Source organism: Dicentrarchus labrax, unplaced genomic scaffold (genome assembly GCF_905237075.1).
Source record: "Dicentrarchus labrax unplaced genomic scaffold, dlabrax2021, whole genome shotgun sequence".
In the NCBI taxonomy this organism is placed as follows: domain Eukaryota; kingdom Metazoa; phylum Chordata; class Actinopteri; family Moronidae; genus Dicentrarchus; species Dicentrarchus labrax.
In genome coordinates, this window is record NW_026136707.1 from 18,035,344 (window position 1) to 18,055,559 (window position 20,216).

General features: G+C 39.6%; 2 protein-coding genes across 6 annotated transcripts in view; one reads left to right on the plus strand and one right to left on the minus strand.

The window, feature by feature from the left end:
- dnah5 (dynein, axonemal, heavy chain 5) overlaps positions 1 to 1,127 on the minus strand; it is a 97,997-nt gene extending 96,870 nt beyond the window's left edge. For all 3 annotated transcript variants that reach the window (XM_051406558.1, XM_051406557.1, XM_051406556.1), the window contains exon 1: positions 864 to 1,127. In XM_051406558.1, coding sequence (XP_051262518.1) covers positions 864 to 953 — 90 coding nt within the window. In that variant the 5' untranslated portion in view covers positions 954 to 1,127. The remainder of the gene's footprint in view (positions 1 to 863) is intronic.
- Positions 1,128 to 2,963: 1,836 nt separating this feature from the next.
- Positions 2,964 to 20,216, plus strand: part of triob (trio Rho guanine nucleotide exchange factor b) — a 105,339-nt gene continuing 88,086 nt past the window's right edge. Inside the window, exons 1-2 of one of the 3 annotated variants that reach the window (XM_051406301.1) lie at positions 2,964 to 3,247; positions 13,600 to 13,653. In XM_051406301.1, the coding sequence (XP_051262261.1) occupies positions 3,178 to 3,247; positions 13,600 to 13,653 (124 nt within the window). In that variant the 5' untranslated portion in view covers positions 2,964 to 3,177. The remainder of the gene's footprint in view (positions 3,248 to 13,599; positions 13,654 to 20,216) is intronic. The other 2 variants (XM_051406296.1, XM_051406299.1) reach the window with 2 other exon arrangements.

A 20,216-nucleotide genomic window follows, 5' to 3' on the forward strand; every position in this document is an offset into this window, starting at 1 on the left:
AGGCTCATAATGCAACCAACACATACAGTAGGTTGTGAGACGTGTATGCTTAATGCTGAGAGGCCAGTGAGTCTAGTAGTGAAGTGGTTCTCAGAGCAATTATCAAAAGGACTCCAGGGGCTCTTGAGTTGGAAATGAAATGCTGATTAATTCCATCTTTCTTTTTTATTCTGATATGGGAATAAGGGAATTCTGGTGTAAGGTTTCACTCTCCCAGCACATACCACCCTACTCTGAGTTAGCTACTCCTAGCTGTGCTAAATTTAAATCAATTAAAAGAAATAATTAACAAATACTCAAAACCTCTTGTGCACCCGTTTGATAGAAAAAAAAAGCCAATCCACCAAGTCTTTAAATATGTTTTATATAACCTATTATTTCTAGCCTTACCAGTTCTGTGTCTTGAGGACCACAAAGATAAAATGTGAAATCTTGTTAGAGACATGCACTGAATGTAGCCTTATATATTGCAATTTGACAAAATGCTAAAACAACAACAAAAAAAATAAGTTTTTTTAGACAATCTTAAGTATGATCAATGACAAAATAACGACTGTCTGTTGGCTGAAACTGTTTTAAGTTAAAGTTGGGCACACAGAACCAAAAACTAATATTCAGAATAGATCATTATTGTAGACCCAACACCTAAAAGCAGGCTACCACGCTAATAGAGCCATCTCAAAGCCATATGGACAAGAATGGTCCGTTTTAATGATTCTTTAGGCCTGAAATGTAAGGTGGATTGAGGGAGGGGTTCGGGGGGGCATCCAGAGGGAATGCGGAGTTTCCCCTCATAGACCTAAAAGCGTCACATTGTCACGATGATAACTCATCTATTCTGTTATAAACAATTGGGATCAAACCTGCATCTCCTTGAGTGATTCCACTGGGACAGAAGACTGGCTCGGTCTGTTCCTGTAGCTGACTTTGGCGAGCCGAGAGCTGAAAGACATGGCTCAAACATTCCTTCAAAGACGTGCCTCTTCTGTAACTAAGTTACCACTAGACTAAATGTCCGGTTGCATCCGCGTCAAGTACGGTGTTTTTATCCGTTGTTTGTTTTTGGAGTTAAAATGTTCTGAGATTTGTTTTCGTGATTGGAGCGACCCGACACGTTTTGCCAGCGGGGATCGTGTATGTTGTTAGAGGTTTCCAAGGTAACTAAGTGAGACATTTGTCAAATGGGTAGTGGGCTGGTCCCGAAAGAAATGTAGACAATTTATTCAGTGGCTTTTTTTCTTGTTTTAGAAATTATTTGTTTCGAGATACAAACAAATTGTGAAACGCATTAAAAGTGTTAATTACGTAGGCTATGGCAGACAGAGGACCAGCAATGAACGCCATAGACTCCAGTCCCTCATATCGGCAAAATAATTCACAACAGGAAAATCTTTTTTTTTGGGGGGGGGGCAGTCACTTTGTTACTTGTATTATAGACGCTAGGGGGCGGCCACTGTTCGACTTCATGAAACTTTTGTACTTCTCTGGAAAAGTCAACTGCTCGTAAGTAGGTTAAGTTTTTAAGTAGCCTTCAACCATGGTTAGTAATACACCGAGCTATTGTCAGCTAGCTAGATAACTTACGAAACAGGTTAGCGGATAGGCTAACCAATTAGCTAACGTTACAACGAGCTAGTTTTTATTTTTTTTACAAAGGTTGTTCTATTCGTTGTTTAATTATCAATTGGGATACTGAAGTTGTAGTAAAAGTTGTTGTGAACCCACCACGAACACTTATTAAGCTAACAAGGTACTTGTTAGCTTAATAAATAGCCTGATTAGCTAACGTTACGTCAATCATACGGATGACGTCACAGGCAGAAGTCAGGATGTGACGTCTACTTGTTTATTCTTTTCAATTTCTTTAATTATGCTCCGTGTTGTATTATTTAGACCTTCGTGTCATTGCTCTTTATAGCCTCTCTTCTGTTTTTAAAACCCGTCTCTGTGGCCTTTGACACCTAGTAAGATGTCGACTTTATTTACTTGATTTAATTTCTTATTTTGATTGCTTTTTATTGCGTGGCTATTATTTTTACTCATGTTTTATGTCTTTTCATTTTATTGTTGTATTTTATATGTATTTTTGCGCATCATAAGAGCTGTTATATCTTTTATTTATGATGTCTTATTTATTCTCGTGTACAGAACTTTGATCAACTTTGGTTGTTTTAAAGTGCTTAACAAATAAAGTTGGACTGGATTGGATATCACCAAACCGTTAGTGCACCGTTGCTGACCTCTCCGGAGCAATTTGTGAAAGCAACCTCTGGGTGGCAGCATTGCAGTGTTTTTAGTTAAAAGGACGGCGCTGCAGCTGTCAGGGAGAACTAGGTTAGATTTGTGGGGCAAATGACCTCATACTGTAGCATCATCGTCATCACTAGGAGATGAAGACAGAATTAAATAATCCTTCTCCCCCGTCGTCATTTTCTCCCTCCACTGAAAACATTGCTAATAATCATTACTGGCAAAATAAATGTTACCCTTATTTATGAAGCACTCGCAATCAAACAGTAACAGGAAACTAAATAATGCAACACCAGAACTCAGTGACCTCATGAGAGTATTAGCGTCGCAGGAATTGAGCTATAAGGGCCTATACAATAAGGTTACATGTGAGAAGGACTAAGTACTACGCTGCTACTGCATTTATACAAAAGCAGTGATACATGATCCCATAACATCTGACTGTTAATCACTGACTCCCACGCAGCCCGCATCAGCACCGCAGTGAGTGACGCTGGGTGCTGCTGATGTGCTGTGGCGCACACTAAATTTGGGTGGCGCACAATGCACCAAAACCCCCCGAAACGGAATCCCAGGATATCCCACCCCCACCCACCACTGGAAACGGAATAGCCCTCCTCCCTCCTCCCTCCGTTCTCCTCCCCTCCTCTTTTACCTCCGCCTTGTCTCACTATCACCCCCCCCCGCTTCCTCCTCCTACTCGCCCTCACGTCCCAACTCGGGAGCGCCGCCGATCGGTCGCCAGGATTTTCCCTTCTCGGCCAAAATGGAGGAGGAGGTCTCTCGCTTAATGAAGGGAGTACAGATTGTATGACCGGATCTGCTTCAATGAAATGCTTTAGGGTTCGTTTTGCTGATAAATAATTATTGCAACAATAAAACCCTTTGAGGATATCTATCGCTATTTCTGCACAAGCGACCACAGCCATGAGCGCAGGAGAGGGACTAGATGAGGCTGCGAAGGACGCGGCAGACATAGCGGCGTTTTTCAAATCCGGTAAGTCGGGAAGGGGCGAGTCTGGCTCTGGGAGAGCTACAGTAGAGCTGTCGGTGTGATCACCGGTGGTCTGCCACATCGTTGCCATAAATGACAAAAAAACACTGACGGGTTTCATGGAAGAGATGCGTACTGCGCGTCGGACGTACTGGAGAGATGCGCACAGCTTGTAGTGATTTGCCACATACATTTTAGTCCACTGACTTGTCATTCCGCAGCCTTAGATGACAACAGCTCGAATAACACCTCCTGAAATATGTGCCTTTCGTTATTAGGCAGTGACCCCATTTTGGGTTGGACCAAGTGGGCTAGGTGTGGATGGTTACAGCTCCACCACAGTCTCATCGGGCTGTACGAGTATTTCGACGTTACAGGCGGTATCCATCACGAACCCCTTGGATGTGGGTCGAACATTTTTAATTTAATTTCTGTCGTCAGGCGCGTGCAGATTGAACAGTCTTGGGGGATCATGCATCACTCTGAACCCAGGTCTCTCAGATCGGATGGACGGAAAGGGGCTAGGCCATGGACGCACGTATGGGCATTAGATTGCACTCTACGCACTGGGCCTGTCTGATATGATGGCATCAACATAACAAATAAGGATAGGCCTGCCTACCTTATCACTCTGCATTCAAAACATTAACACCCCAGGTCCCGGGGGTCTCAGCTGGTGCAGTATCAGAGAAATAATAACCGAGGGGGACTTTTGTCATTCACTTTGTTGTGATAGTGCTTGTGAGAAACATCTCTTATGTACAGTTGCAATGTGTCATTTCATTACATGAGCGCTTACTCTAATGGTAATGATTATGAGGAGACATACTGACTTTGTAATATAATGTTCCATATTCCTCTAGGAATGTTTTTTTTATTTCTGTGATATTGGTATATAAATTTCTAAGGCATATCATAAGGTGTTTCCACATCAACATGTGCCTTATTTGGGCTTTTTCAAATCTGTATAATAGGCATTTCTAAGACTGTGAAAACTGTTGCTGTGGCAAGTTTTAGAGCTGAGACTTTTTAACATTGTGTGCTGAGACTAGATATTGTTTTCTTATCCTAGCCAACACCCTCCAGGTTATTAACCCACAATTAAACCCCCACTTGTTCTAACCTTATAAAATACCTCTTTAACCCAATCTGACACAGGCAATAGGAGGGCAGGGAGTGCTATTTCAGCTTTTGGAAGGTACATTTTAAAGCAAAAGTCCAGTGTTGGGAAAGATGTCGCCACCATTAGAGCAGGACCACCTCTGATACACACCAGAAGAAGCAGCTGTCTCTCTCTCTCTCTCTCTCTCAGCTGTTTCTCTCTGTGACACCTGGTGCCGTGGGGTCTGCTGTTCACCATCTCCCCTGATTGCACACATGCAGGAACACACACAGACAGCAAGTCCACTTAAGTGCATATGAATCAATAAATTCAGTAGACATGTCCTGCATGTGCACGCACACTCTTCATACTTTTTAAACAGCCTATAATCCAAGTGCTTTCTCCCAGAATTGCCTCTGCCAGTCAGACGGTTAGGAATGTTGTCAAAATGGATTGTATTCAAATGCTACAGTCTCTCTCACGGTTGGTTGGATGCTTGCCAATGTATTTTCCTATAGCTGTGTTGTATCAGGCTGGAAAGTTGGCTCACTGTGAAGTTGGACTGCTTGGATGTTTATATAGCGACAAATGCAGTTCATACAGTATTCATGATGGAGACAGAAATAGGTTATGGCCTCAGGAAACTTTTGCAAGAGCCTATTATGAAGAGAAAGTATGGGAAAAAAACTTTCTGTGTTGGTAAAATGGAGACTAAATGCTGAGTGAATGATGTCAAATAGATGCATCCAGCTCAAATTACAGCTAATTGTTTAAAACATGAAAAAAAAAAAAAAAGTAAGCATTAGCTTTCATCTTTCATGCCACCTTTATAGCACACATAGATTGGGAGGATAAACGAAAAACCAGTCGTTGCATGTCAATTCATTCATTCATTCATTCATTTAATTTGACTATACCCTTAACAAATATTTCCATCATTTCATGTAGTTTATTCAGTTAATTCCAACATATTGATCAGTTTATCAATCTAACACTGAAAATATTTTATCAGCGTCATTTACTCCTTTACTCTGTTTGAAGTATTATCAATCACATTCACATGACAATCATTTTTTCGTTCATCCGTGCATACTATTTATCCCAAACGTTCTTGTAGTTTCGCTGTGAAGGACCAGTAGTAATGGCCATCCCGCTCCCTGTAGCCTCTACAGCAGACTCCCTAATTGCTGCCAGCTTGTTGCATGTTGAAATCTTGGCACACAGCTGCTCATCCTTGATCCCAAGCACTTTATTTCTGGGGCTCTGTGTATGTGCGAATGTGTTTTGTTTTTCTAGATGCACTTGCCCTAGTTAGTCAGTGAAGGCTAGAATATGGAAGATTTTTGTACTGAGCAAGACCTGGCTGACTTTCTGAGCAGCTTGATCAGGAGGCTGACATAGCGAGGGACAAACTTACTGTATTCACTGGCTGGATAATGGAATGTGAGTCTTTCGCTACAAAGACAGCCAAGTGTTTCAAAATTCCTAATTTTTGATCCTGCAGTAGTTTTTAATTTCTTTACCTGAATATAACATTATTGCCGGGCCTTGAAAACACTTGATGTTCCTTTCTACTTGATTATTTTCAGTGAGCAGATGGAGCTCCATCTCCGAGTCCCACACTGATGCTGTGGATCACAGCTCAGCCGCTGAGTCACTCTCCCAGGTTGCTCATGCCGTGACTTAAAAGTCCAATCCCAAAAGTTTTGGAACTGGTCAAAGATGATGAAAAATTCTTCTGCTTTCTTGAACATTTTGAGGATGGAAACATCTTTTTAACCTTTTCTTTCCAGTCATGCTCAGCTACCGAGGCATAGATCACTCCAGCATTGCAAGTACTAGGCAAAACAAACCTTTTAAGCATGGGAATACAATAACACTCTATAACTATTTTTAGTTGTTTATAAATAGTATAATCAGTTCACTGTTTGACCAATAATATCCAGTTCTGTTTTGAATACAGTTGATAGTACCGCTTTGTTTCTCATCTGGATTGCGGATTTGGACTTTTATCAAGCATTCTTCAAACTGAGGCATCACAGCCCAATAACATGCAGCTGATTGCTGCGAGCCCACGCAAGCTCAGCAGCATGTCCCCTGTGAACGGGAAATATTGGGTAATTTGTAATCAAGGCAAGTTGCTCATAACTTGATCCATGTGGTATATTGTTATCAAATATCTTCCAGCAGCACTGACATGAACAGTTCAAGTAGCAAGAAAATATGGGTGATGTAATGTATGTCTGGGTTTTACTCACTGCCTATTGATATATTTAGCTCCTCAAAATGTTTTATTATTTTGTGATTTATTATGTTTTAGGAGCAGATGAGTGAGCAGAGCACTCTCCTTGTCATCCACATGCATTTGCCCTCTAAACTGTAGATATTCATTCGTTCTTCTTTTTTGTTGGTTTTTTTTTACAGATCATTGTGTATTCTTTTACAAAATACTGTTTTTACTATACTACCTAACCAAATGCCTGAGGTTAAATCATAATGGACAACAATCCATTGAGGGCTACGGTAATTTAGAATCATGGCTTTATCTTTTATCTGGCTTGACTTACCACTTTTATACATAATGATTTTACATGCATGACCAAGAAATGTCATGGTATGCTGATCTGGGTCTGTCCCCTGTAGGAACCTTATACACAGCACAGTCCTATGTTGTTAAAGTCTGTTGTCATAAAAAACGTAAATATTGATGTTGTTTGTTTAAAATGGCCGATGACATGACATTTCTGTCACTAGCAAAGTGAATTACTCAGTACATCAAACAGAGCGAAACATGACTATGGTTTAAATCCAGATGAATTTGCAGCGACACCAAAACCAGTTAAAGCCATTCCAATTGATAATTGGCTCATAACTTCCTGAAAGCCTCTGTCTCATAGGTTGAAAGGCAGAAGTACTGTGCAGTCTTTGATGGTTTAGCATACCTTAATGTCCAGTAAACATTTGAAATGCAGAGCTACTGTCTTTTTCTTATTAATATCTTTAGGCCAGAGCCATTACCTCCACATGAACTAAAATCATTCAGTGATGCATTACATCTAAGCCATCAAAAGATATTGTTGCACTATGGTGAGAGCCATCTTTGCAAAACCAAAAATAACATTTGCACAATAGTCCGTTTTTACAAGGTATTAATTCATAGATGGTCTCTTGAGTGACGTGTAATGAAGTTACTGAGCCTGGGCAATAGCATTATTGTACAGAACTGCACTGTGAAACTCAATTGACATAAAGTAACCAGATGTACTGTATGGTGGAATAAGATTAAATAACTGTCGAAACAACTTTCATAAGAGCTGTATCCCCAGTCATAACTACACCGGTCATAAGACAGTGGCCATCAGTCATTACACCCATGGATTATAGGGCATAGCCATATTGCAAAGATCTGCGGTTTGCTGTGAGAAACTGGCTTCTATTCTTTCATTACTAATGCAGACAGGCTTTCAACTATACATGTATGAGTGTTTGGCAGTCTGCACCGTTAAATAATAGATGTTTTATACCAGGAGAATAATTGATCAGCAGTAGCGTAAGTGATTACCTCTGCTTTGTCATTGTACGTAGTTCTGTTGAAAATAATTATCAAAGACTTTTATTGCATAGATAGGCTGGAAAACCCCTGTTTTCTTTTTTTTTTTTTTTTTTTTATTTGACTTTGTAGTTGGCCTGAAAACACATGCTTAATTTAAACTGAAGGCAAATTGAAGCAGAAGAAACCCTAACAACAACCAATTAAATGAACACTAATAATGTTTGTGGCACCTTTTTATGCACGTTATATTTAATAGCTTGCTATTGAGTGCATCTTGCATTGAGGGTAGAAACGAGACATTAGCATCAACAATAGCAGTTTCAGTATTGACAATGCAGTGAGCCATTTCCCTCTGTAGCCAAAGCGAACCCACTGACCTGTGCCAGTACAGTCTGTAATGAGAGCCAAATTACTGAGCAGTGATTCTTCATTTTCTTCTAGCACAGTCATTGTCGATGAAAACATAATGACCTAATGTTATCTTGCATACTCAAGCTGAAATCTTATATAATCATGTAGATGAGAAAGAGGACTTCAGCAGGCCATTCAGTATGTATCCAACAGTACTGATAAAGGAAGAGGTGGATGGGAAGAAAAAGACAAATGTGTACTGAGAGAGGAGAAAGGCAGAATAAAGAAAGGGAAAGTCAATGAAAATATAGGATAAAGGGCAGGGTAAGATTTGGGAAAAGGACATGACATACTTAGAGGGACAAACAAGCCTTCACTCATCAAATTATAGAGCTGAGGCTTGGGTGGAGCACACCCTGCAAAATGTAGGCTACTCTGCTCTCCATGAGGCTGAAACCTTTCGGTTTCATCCAGGGGCAGCCTAATTGGCAGTTGGTCAGAGTTAAAGACTATAAGCTTAGATTGGCATTGCCTGCACTGCTAAATCGCCTGGGCTCACATGCACAGTTGGCTGTTTCACTTATTTAACTGAAGGAGGAAAGGGAGGACTGGTTTGAAAAATATACAGTTGTGGTCAAAAGTTTACATACACTTGTAAAGAACATAATGTCATGGCCATCTTGAGTTTCCAATAATTTCTACAACTCTTATTTTTCTGTGATAGAGTGATTGGAACACATACTTCTTTGTCACAAAAAACATTCATGAAGTTTGGTTCTTTTATGAATTTATTATGAGTCTACTGAAAATGTGACCAAATCTGCTGGGTCAAAAATATACAATGTTAGTCTTAAAATCATAAAATATCAAACCTGTCTTGTTATCTTTTAGCTAATAAGCAGCTAGAAGCATACCAAAAAACCGATTCCAGGTCATTGTACTGTATGTGAGTGAGAGGAGCCAGATTTCTCCTCCTCTCATGAGTTTATATAAAAAGCCTACTGTATGCTCCTAGTAGGACCAGATGTTGGGATGCTTGTTATAGCTGTTCCTCTTTTAGTGTTTACTGGAGAGTTTTATGGAGAAGACAGTCAAGAAGGTATCACAGTGAGGCAATTACCTGTTTTACAGCCAGACCATGCTGATCGATCTCATCAGAGACTCAACCTTTTTCGAGAGAGTCGTAATACACTTTATGGACATGTAACCCCCCCTCCCTCCGTCCCTACAAATTATTGATTGTTGTAAAATGTCATGTACATCTATGCCAGGGGTCACTTTGAAGACACACAGCAAAGGCCTTTCTTTTCTTTACCCCAGAGAAAAAAATGCATCTGCACATTTTCTGTGTTAAAGTTTCAATCTAATGAAGCTGGTCAAATATTTTAGCTTGTCATTAATTTTCCGGAAAGTTTGAACTCAATTTCAAAACATACGACTTCACATGATGCATTGAAGACCAGTCAGGAGCTGTTGAAAAAGAGCATGCAGAGCAATCATACCGCCTTATCAGATCTATGCTACATTCTTCTGCATTGTGCATATGATATGATAATAATTGTATAGCCTAAAACTAACCAGATGAATTAAATGGCCACTGCTGGAAGTGCTTTTTTTTGGTTGGAATCTTTTGAGTGCTTCTCTATATACATGAAAGATATTGGCTGGTAGACTTGTGTCGATAATTCCAATAGCCCGGTAAGATATTTGTAGGATGCTAAATGTAGCCTGTGGGACAGCGTCATTACTTCACACATGCAACGCGCACACATGCACAGAGTTATAAATCACTACATCCCACCCACGACGCCTGAGGCCCTGGAAGCAAGAAAGAGGGGGATGGAGGAATGGAGTCAATGAACGAGGGATGGAGGCATAGGAGGATTTCAGGTTATAAAAATAGGCTGTGGGCAGGTCTGTATGTCTCCCGCAAATCCTCTATCTGATAAGAGAGAAACCTCTGTCAGTCAACTGCAGACTCCCACTCATTCTATCCTTTTTCACTCCTTTCATTGCCTCCTCCATTCTTCTCCTACACAGCCTTCTATCATTACCTCATACCTTACCTCTGCTCAGCTTTGTCATATATTCAAATAATGACCTTGTTTTCTAATATTTGGTCTCCTGTTCCTTTTCTTGTACCTTTTTAGTAAATGAGACATCCAAACAAAGATTATATCAAATGTGTAGACTAACAAAGGGATGTGTGGCACATTAAAGGGGGGAAAAAACAGGTGTTTGGCCAGTTCAAGCCACCACAACGGTTGGCATTGATCCTAAAAGGAAGGTTATAAGTTCACCATTATCTCAAAAAAGCAATTTCATAGTATTCTATCAGTTTTTGGAAGCAAAAGATGTTATTGTTTCAGTAAATGAAGCAGGGAGCGGCAATGACTTATTCAATCACAAAATGTTTAGTAGGATTCCTCCACATTCCTAATTCTTCCTTCTTCGACCTTTCTCCTCTCCCCCAATGACCCTGCAGCAGATGTTTCAATCTGCCCTGTATTTCACAGTTCCTTCCCTCTCCCCTGTCCCTTTCCCAACAGCTAAACCAAAGGAAGCATCTGGATCTGGTATCTGAAGTCACAAGCCTCAACAAAATGCTTTGCGCCTCCTTTTTTCAAGAATAGCACTTTGAAAAAGCAGCCATGCCTCCCATGAGTTCTGAGGCACACACAGTTTTTTAAGAATGTCCTCCTGAGAGAGCAGTGCAGTGTCAGTGAGTCAAGTGTCAGGATGTGTTTTATTCATTCATCAGTTAGTGAATGAGCCAGTTCACCCCCCATTCATTCATTTACTAGAATTGACTTAATTCTTAATTGTGTGTTTGTTTCATACCTTCGGCTTTTTGTTTACTTTTAGGGAAATCTATTTGAAATGTTGTATGAGGTTGATAGTGTAGCAATAACTTTCAATAATTTATATTCTCTCACGTACACTCGCACATGTCCATCTGCATCCTTGCAACTTCAGATACCAGACCCATGCACTTCACTACTGCACTTCTCTACACTAAGGGCATGCTTTACTTTTTTAGCAGACAAGCCAAGGTCTTACTTCAGTCATGAACACAAAGAAATGGCATGAAGCAGAACATGGACTCTAAAATCAAAGCACAGCCTGCAGTGTGTGTTTGCATACATGTGTCAGCTTGTGTGCTGCCTGAGACTGCTTGTCTTCTGTCAACAGCTGTGCTCAGTCTGTCCAACAGGAACTGTGTAGTCTCCCTTTCTCTCACAAACACACACACACACACACACACACACACACACTCTGTAACATTCCCTCTTGCTTTGAAGACAGCAGCAAGCTCTGATCCCTGTCGCGTGAACAGTGCCAACCCAGTGCTCCTCTGGCTTAGGAAGGCTAAACTGCCTCTTGGCCTCTCTGGCTTTGGATAAAATAGGTTGAGGATCAAACTTAACATCCCATCCTACTGTATTGGCTTGCACAAGTACTTGCTTTTAAATTGGTTCTGTTTTTTTTTTTTTTGGTGTAGCATTCACACATTTATGTCAGTCTTAAACAGCCAGTAAAACACTGAATGTTTGTTCATCAAATATATAAAATGTATTTGATATTTCACACTTTATTGATAGTTCACTGTGAAACAAATTGCACAGTTTCACTTCATTTTGAAGAAATTGGACCGTACTTATTTTTCTTTTCTATCCCCCTAAAAAACTGCCCCAGGTTTTATAATCTTTCCAAATCATACTCTCTAAAGGGACAGTCACAGTTTTCGAGTTTCCCAGAACATTGAATTCCTCATGCCGACCCTGTATTGAAGCTCCAGGAACAATTGTCAGGTTTTTATTAGTAGTTTAAAAAGATAGAATCTGAGTTCTTTCCCCTCAAGAGGTAGACGGAGTTAAGATGAGGAGATTTTGGAGAATGCTTAGTAGTTATTGTTCCCTTTAAAATTGTGTTACAGCTTCATCTTGATAACGGCTCCAAGTGAAAGCTCTGTCACTAGTCATTGACCTGGTGGTTTCTTTCTTTCACCCTATTTGGTAGAAGATTACTTCTGCCTTCTCTCCTTCACTGACTCCCTCCTATCCACATGACCACTTGCCACCTAATCCCTGCCTGGCAGCATATGCTGACCACGATTTCTCCAGACAATATAGTCACTATAAATTCCACTGTAAAGATGATTTCACATTGAAAGTGTTCAGTGTCTGAACATTCACTAGAATAAATTATGTTACTTCTTTCACATACTTTCCCTGAAATTCAAACCTACTGAGAACAAGAAATGGGTACAAAACACATGTAAGGCCATGAAAACTCTGTGCTGCACTCTTCCACCACCATACGCTGTATAAAGTGAAACATACAGAGTGTGAACAGGTGCTTACTGTAATCCTCGTTAGGCAGCAGCATATGCCAGGCTGTTCTTTTCAGAAAGGCAGCCAGGAGAAGTCAGAGCGAAGAAGAGCTAAGCTGCCCCAGACCCTCATTGCCCTGCTTCTGTTATCTCGTGCCACTGTAGTGTCCTACTGATGAGTGACCCAGAAAGTTCATCAGTCTGCTTTCAGATACAAGATGCATGTGAATCCAAATAAAGAATTCATTGTGTCCGTAGAGTTGGGTAGTATAATTAAAAGTATAAATCATTTTCAGGGTTATTGTCATGAGTTCTCTATTTCAAGATTTTTTAATTCTTTTTATCTATGTATAAATTTAGCTGAAAATAAGATTTGAGTTGTGGATGTGTGAATTAGCAGAGTGCCCATAATGAATCAATCCTTATTAATGAATCAGTCCAGAATTGATCGTGATGCTTAAACTGACATCAGCAATTTCACTTCTGCAGTTCAAGCAGGAACCAATTTAGTCTGTGCTCTAATGTTAGAGGCTCCATACACACTGCTTGGCTTTTTCACAAGTCTGGTTGTCTCCCTGAAGATCATTCCTCGGGCATTAGAGATACAGATATGTACTTTACTTGGTATCTTTAAATGATTCATTCACTTATCAGCTGAAGTGTGTTTGTGACAGTATAAGAGCATAGAGTAAAGAAGAGAGATAAAGAGCACCAGGATCTATAGCCTATATGTTCCTTTTATACATGCGTGTGAGTGCACATTACAGTATGTATGTGTGTGTGTGTGTGAGTGTGAGAGAGCGCACATGCATCTGTGTACAGCATGTCAAATGGTGTTTAATCTCAGGGAGGGACTATCCAGATACTCAGATCAAAGAGCTGCTCTACAATTGCTCACTCTCTTATTTGTACTCTGTAATCACAAAGCTCTAACTTCTGACACTAAAAAGCTCTTTATTTTGTTTTTATTAAATTTCCTTCCTCTAACTTTTTTTTATCTCTTTATTCCTTTTTAGATTGCTCTCTTCCAAAATGTGAATCCAAACTGGATGGCCCAGGGCAAACCTCAGGTAGGTCTAAATGTCACACAGTCATAATGCTGATTACGAAAAGCGACTACATTGAGCCAGCCAGGGGAACCTTTTTTCCCAGATTATCTGTCTCATGTATTACTGTCAGAATACAGTGAACGTTTCAGCAAATATGACAAAAATATATTTACTATACCTTAAGTAAAATGTTGTGTTCCATCAAAGTTTTGCTGCGTCGAATCCCATTAGACCCAAGCTCCTCTTTGGCATCAGCTAGGAACCATGACCTTGTGGATTCCCAGCCTAATACCCCAGGACATACGTATACTAAAAATATACCAAGTCACTATCTCCAGGGTGAGGTTTTTTTTGGTGTAAACAGGGCAGTTAAGTGGCCCATATTAGTGTATACTTATAGGTGATCCCAATGAATGTGGGCCTGGTTCCCTGGTCATAGATGATTTAGTTTACTCTCTGAAATGCATTATTGGTGTTTGCAGCTTTGCGTGTTTTGTAAATGTTACAATATTAGACTGTAGCAAGAGGAGAGTGTCAGAGATGGATTGGACACATACAGCAATGTGTTTGACACAGTTTTGCCCTCATGTTTTCCAATTGGGTCATTCAGGGATGAACATTTGTACAAGACCGTTTGCAATTGACAGCCTGGCCTATTATTCCCACTTGCCAGAATTTGAATGTGTGTTAATGGGAAATGATTGGGACATGCCAGGCAAATCCTGTGAGCAGGCCTTTTGCCCAAAATCCTTTGAACTTCATCCCTCAGGCTGACTCACAAAAATGAGAGCTGCAGTGGTTTCTTTGTATATTTTGGTTGGAATCGAACAGAAATTCATGAGTGGCTCACTGTGAATTGGAGGTAATCAGGTTGTCGTGGCTATTTATGGCTGATTGTTCATTGTTCGTTTTCAATTACTCTGAACAAAATTAACTTGCTGTTGAATTAAGTGTCGATTTAGCAAATTGCCTGAAGTGTTCTGTTGCACTGTAACATAGAGGTGCAGGTGTGCAAAGTCCTCTTGGAAAAAGACAATACATCTTCCTCTTACTTATTAGCTGATATGGCACATTCTAATCATGGACCCGGCTGTAGGCCACAATAGAACATTTATTATTTGTAAATGTATGTGTGAATGAAGGAAGTGTGTGTATCTGCATTATTGTAACTACAAATTCAAATATACACATAGATTTTCTAGTTATTTGATTTCTAAGTGGGGAATTATTATTATTTTTGTTTGCCTCCTCCCAGCCATCATGTAGTGTTGGCCTTTTTTGAGAGTTTTCTTTTTCCTTTTTCTGCAAGAGCATGTGTTTCTCCATATTGTTGTGAATTTTGGTCTTGCCTACATGAGATGTGCTAGTTTTAGATTCTTTGTTGCTTCTTTTCTTTCAAAGGATTTGACATAACCTCAACTGGGTATTTCCTGTTTTTTAATCTAAACTTGGCTTGTTTTACCAACATGTTTTGAGAAACATTGGTCTTTTCAGGACTTGTTTTGCTCAGAACTCGGAAACTAAAAGCTGTATGTGTATAGAGAGGCCACCTTGTCTACGTGGGTTGATAAGTTAGCAATAATGTATGACAAGGTATCCCGATATAGAAAATAATGAATGAAGTGAGGTGAAGAAGGTAGATGACTGTGAAAATACACCGTTACAAAGTATCAAAAGTTAAAGTCATCATTCTGCAGAAAAAAGGTCCCTGTCAGGGTTTTACTATATGTTTTTGTATTAATAATATTGCTGCATAATGTGTATGTTTCATTTTACTGCTGTAGTTGTGTAGGGTTGAGCTAATTTGAACTACTTTGGATCGGATTATATTAGATCCTATCATATGTTTGTAGGATTGCTGTCCTGTGAGAACCATGTATCTCTAAAACATCACCTTTACGTGAACTCAACTTTATGACAATGCATTTTCCAGCTAATCCAAGAGGGTTTTTAAATCTATGCAGGAAGATGAGAGCATGGTTCTAATTGGACAGCATGGGTAGGAAAAATTGTAATCTGAAATGTAAGTAGTAACTAAAGCTTTCTGATGAAGGAAGTAGAAAACTACAATATTTGCCTTTGAGATGTAGTGGAGTAAAAGTAGAAAGTTGCACAGAATGGAAATACTCAAGTAAAGTGCAAATACCTTAAATGTGTACTTAAGTACAGCACTTGAGTAAATGTAGCTTGTTATATTCCATCGCTGCTAACAAAGTCACCTAGTCAAATCAGCCAGGTATTATTAACGTAACATAAGCATCAATATTGTTTCTAGCCTAATTTAGGCTGAGCAATGGCTTAGACCAGTTATTACACTGTTAGAATCAATCAAAACAAAGCTCCTGAAAGCAGTACTAGATAATGTGCCCAGAATTAAGATTATATATCAAGCCTCGATGATGACAGCAACAAGACTTGATGTGCTGCCTTTTTTATTCATTGGTGGAGACATACTGTATGGCTAAAGAAAAGGGCAAATGAGGGAATCATTACAATCTTTGGTCCAAATCTAATGGTGTACAAGTACAAATAGAATGCATGCACAGCATTGGTAGCCTGTAGACCTTACTTTAATGTGGAGTGGTGTCTGTGTGTCTCATGCCAACTTCAACCTTTCTACCAACATCAACCTGCCTCTGTTGTCTGATCTGTCAGTGCTTATCTGTTCTGCTCATGTCACATAGTGCTGCACAGGGGCCTGGACTGATCCTGCATCTAAACATAGGCACTTTCATCTCAAACACACACACACACACACACACACACACACACACACACACACACACACACACACTAGAAGTTCACTTACATTTTTACTCTTTCACTCAATCAGTTTGTTTGGTTAATTATAGTTAGTTAGAAATGATCACATTTATGTAGTAATACTGTTATTTATTATACCTTTGCTCTTGGGTTATCTGACAATGGCCTTAAGTCAGTGTATTCATTGTGATAAATATGCATTAATTCGAAGTTGCACTTGTTTACATTAACATAACTAAAACTGGATTAGCCATGGACACTAGCTCAGCCACATTTTATGTGCTTGATGGAGGAGAAAATGAAAAACAGGCTACAATCTGGATGGGTTTTGTAAGACACTTAACCACAAAATTACAAGTGTCCCAAAAACACTGTTGGCCTGCATATGGATTAACAGACAGCGTGCTTAGAGTAAATAGTTGGACTGTTCCCAAGATATGCTCTGGTTCTCAGTCCAAGATAATCTGCAAAAGTAGCCAAGTGCCTGTTCAGTCAGGATGAATCTGATCTCTTGCTGCACTAATAGTATTTAGCATGCATAGTATGGTGAATTACATGAGAACGATTTTCAGTTCTTGTCTTGCTTGCTGAATATAGATGAATATTTGAACATGGATACAGAGAGAGATATATAGGGAGCCCTCTCCTTTCCTCTCTCTCCTCTCATCCATATGTTTCTGTTCAGTTTAATTCAGCCTTGAACTCTCTCATCTCCACTCATACTGAGCTCACTGTGTGGTTCCTATTGAATTGGGCTTTGAATGCTAACCATGTGCTCTGCGGGTAGACGAGCAGGCAGGCATGCTCACTCAGTCACACACACACACACTTCTAAGCAGCGGAGGAAGTGGTTTTCTCTGGAGTTCATTGGATTTTTTTGATTTTTTTATTCTCCCCTGCAGAGGCCAGGGCGGGGAAGTCTAAACTCTATTTGGTGTGTTTGTGGATGTGGTTGTGTGTGTTTGAGTGAATTTTGTGTACTCACTTGCTATTTCCCTCTTTTTTCTCTCGTTCCTTATCTGTTTTTCTCACTCCATAGCATCGTTATATCTTTCAGAAGATGATAGGCGATTACACTTCAGTTTTTTATTATGGCTTTATTTGTGTATAACATAACAACCCATATGTACAAACAGATAACAACAAGCGATCATAACAACTCTGAAAAACAGGCAGAGGATGGAGGAAGAATTGAACTAAATACAGTATATAGCTATAATGTTAGCTACAACTTCACCTCTACAGCACATGAGGTGTGTGCCTAATATTACAGCTTAGCCAACAAGTTGGCTGAACTTCATCTGAACTTGGCTTGCATAAAAGCATACGATTAAACAAGGTGCTTACACCTCATTTGCATTCATGCACGCAATTTGACAAATGCCAACCATAATTTGCATGGAGGCATCCGTTATGTACAAACATTGGCCATCCACATAGTATTTACAAAAGAGTGTGCAATAACAGTTTCCAACTCATAGCTCTCAGTGATGTGTGTGCTGTAGCACTGTGGGAAAAAGAAGAGTTTGCATCATGCTGGTTGGTACCAGGTCTTATAATAAGACAAGTTATGGCGTGATTAGCGCGGCAGATAAACCTTGAGACTTCATTATGTATTTACGATGATGGAACAGAGACATTGCCAAGTGTCCACTGGAATGTCCAACTGCTTGACAGCCTCTCAATATTATCTTGTTTTTATGTTCTTCTTTTCTTATAATTAGATTGCAACATTTCCTATCAGTTGTATGATTCGTTTCCAAGTGTTAAAAAGATCAAAATTCGTTATGAAAGCTGCAATTTTGGAAATATTTCCTTTGGCTTAAGATGCTGGGACACACACTCTCTCTCTCTCTCTGAGTCTTGCTCTCTCTTTCTCTCTCTCTCTCACTCACACACACACACACACACACACACACACACACACACACACACACACACACACACACACACACACGCAAAGGAGATAGGATGAAAGAGAGGAAAGCCAGTCAGACTCCCTGTGGTGTCTTACACAGAGACAGCTGGACTCTGTACTGATCGTGTTTGTGTCATGTTTGTGTGCACCTTTGTGTGTATCTGTGTGTGCAGTTCATTTAGATGTGCACGTGGAAGTGTGCATCCTGACCTCTCTGTGTGCCTTTTGCTTAGTTTGTGTGTATGTATGCGTGCGTGTGCGTGTGTGTGTGTGTGTGTGTGTGTTTTTGTGCAGACGTCCTTAATTGGATCATGCTGTGGAATACTGGCTGTGTTGGTTTTAGAAAGAGCACAGCTTGCATCCTCCTGTCACAGGATATCAACATAATGATATCTGTTTGGCCAAGCAATATTTCCTGTGGCTGCAAATAACAAGACAATCAAATCCAAAAAGGATTGGTGGAAAACAATCTGAAAACTTTCTTTCCCCAAACACCACATCAGTCCAATCAATTTTATTAATCAGTTCAAATTACTTATTAAAAACATGCACATTGTTGAATGGGTGTTTTTTATATTCACTGAATAATGACCTTTGGACACAGCTTTAAAATCTTATATAATTGCTCATAAAAAAGTTCAGACTATTTTATCAGGGTTATTAATTACTGAATTAATATCTGAATTACAAACTGTGGAAGATTTTTCTGATTAAAATTGTACTGATTAAGTAATTATGTGAAATGGGTTTCCTGTCAATTTTAACATGTTTTGTGTCAAATTCCACTGTGCATGTAATTTCCTATCCCTGCGATGACTTTAATTTCTTATGAAACAATGGAAAAATGGAAGATAAAGCAGCCTGGTCACTGGAGGAAATGTTATTGCTTTCTTTATACCATCTTAAATATTCAAAGGTGTTAAATAACTACACATTGTTATGAAATAAATATCACACCATCTAGAACAACACATTGCACTAACACCTTCAGTGATATATTAGGCAACATCATTAGGTTCACCATTAATGATTTTCCTCATCACCATGCATAGCTGAACCTTGCCCTGCATATCCCCTTCAGACCCTGTGTCCATTACAATGGACGTCACTTGACAGGGGCTTCTTTTTTACTTTTTGCAACATTTAACAGACAAAAAATAGGTATGATGTTGTCATATGATGTTGGTATTTTAAGAATTGTTTGGACCTGATGTCCATTGAAATGGACAAGAAAAATAACAATTAAAGGGTTTTGATTAAAAACATTTTTTTTATTGATTCTCATTTCTGGTTGCATTAAGGATGGGAAAAAGTCATTATTATATTTTTCACAACCTTGGAACATAAGGCGCGTCTGAAGGGGCTACACAAACACACACACATTATACATAAATACACCATGCTGTATGCTATAGGCTCCATCTGTTGTAAATTGAATTTTCCCTGAAGTAAAAACTGCACTGTCGGACTCAGATTCACTTTAGTTTTCATCAAATTCTTTTTTTTCATTACGTTGACTTGATGTTAATAGTGATAAAAGAACGATCTCTTATGGATGTTATACATGAAGAGTGTTTCGATAAAAATATACGCGAGCAGTGTAATGTAGCCCATTTTCACCGCCCTCTTTTCTCTCGTCTTTTTTATCCCCTCCTTATCGCTTCTCTTTCTCTCTCTCCCTCCTCTCTTCTTCACTTACCTCCCTCCCCCTCCAACCCTCATATCATTCCTATTTCCCACATCATCATCTTTGTCCTCTCTCTCTCCGACCCCGGTCTTTTCCTGGAGAGCACTGATGCATAGGAAAGCAAGGTTCCGCTCCATCAGCCATCCAATCGCCATCAACCTCTCCCCTGTACACCAGCCAATTGCTCTCTAGAGATGGCTAATGGGGGAGGAGCTA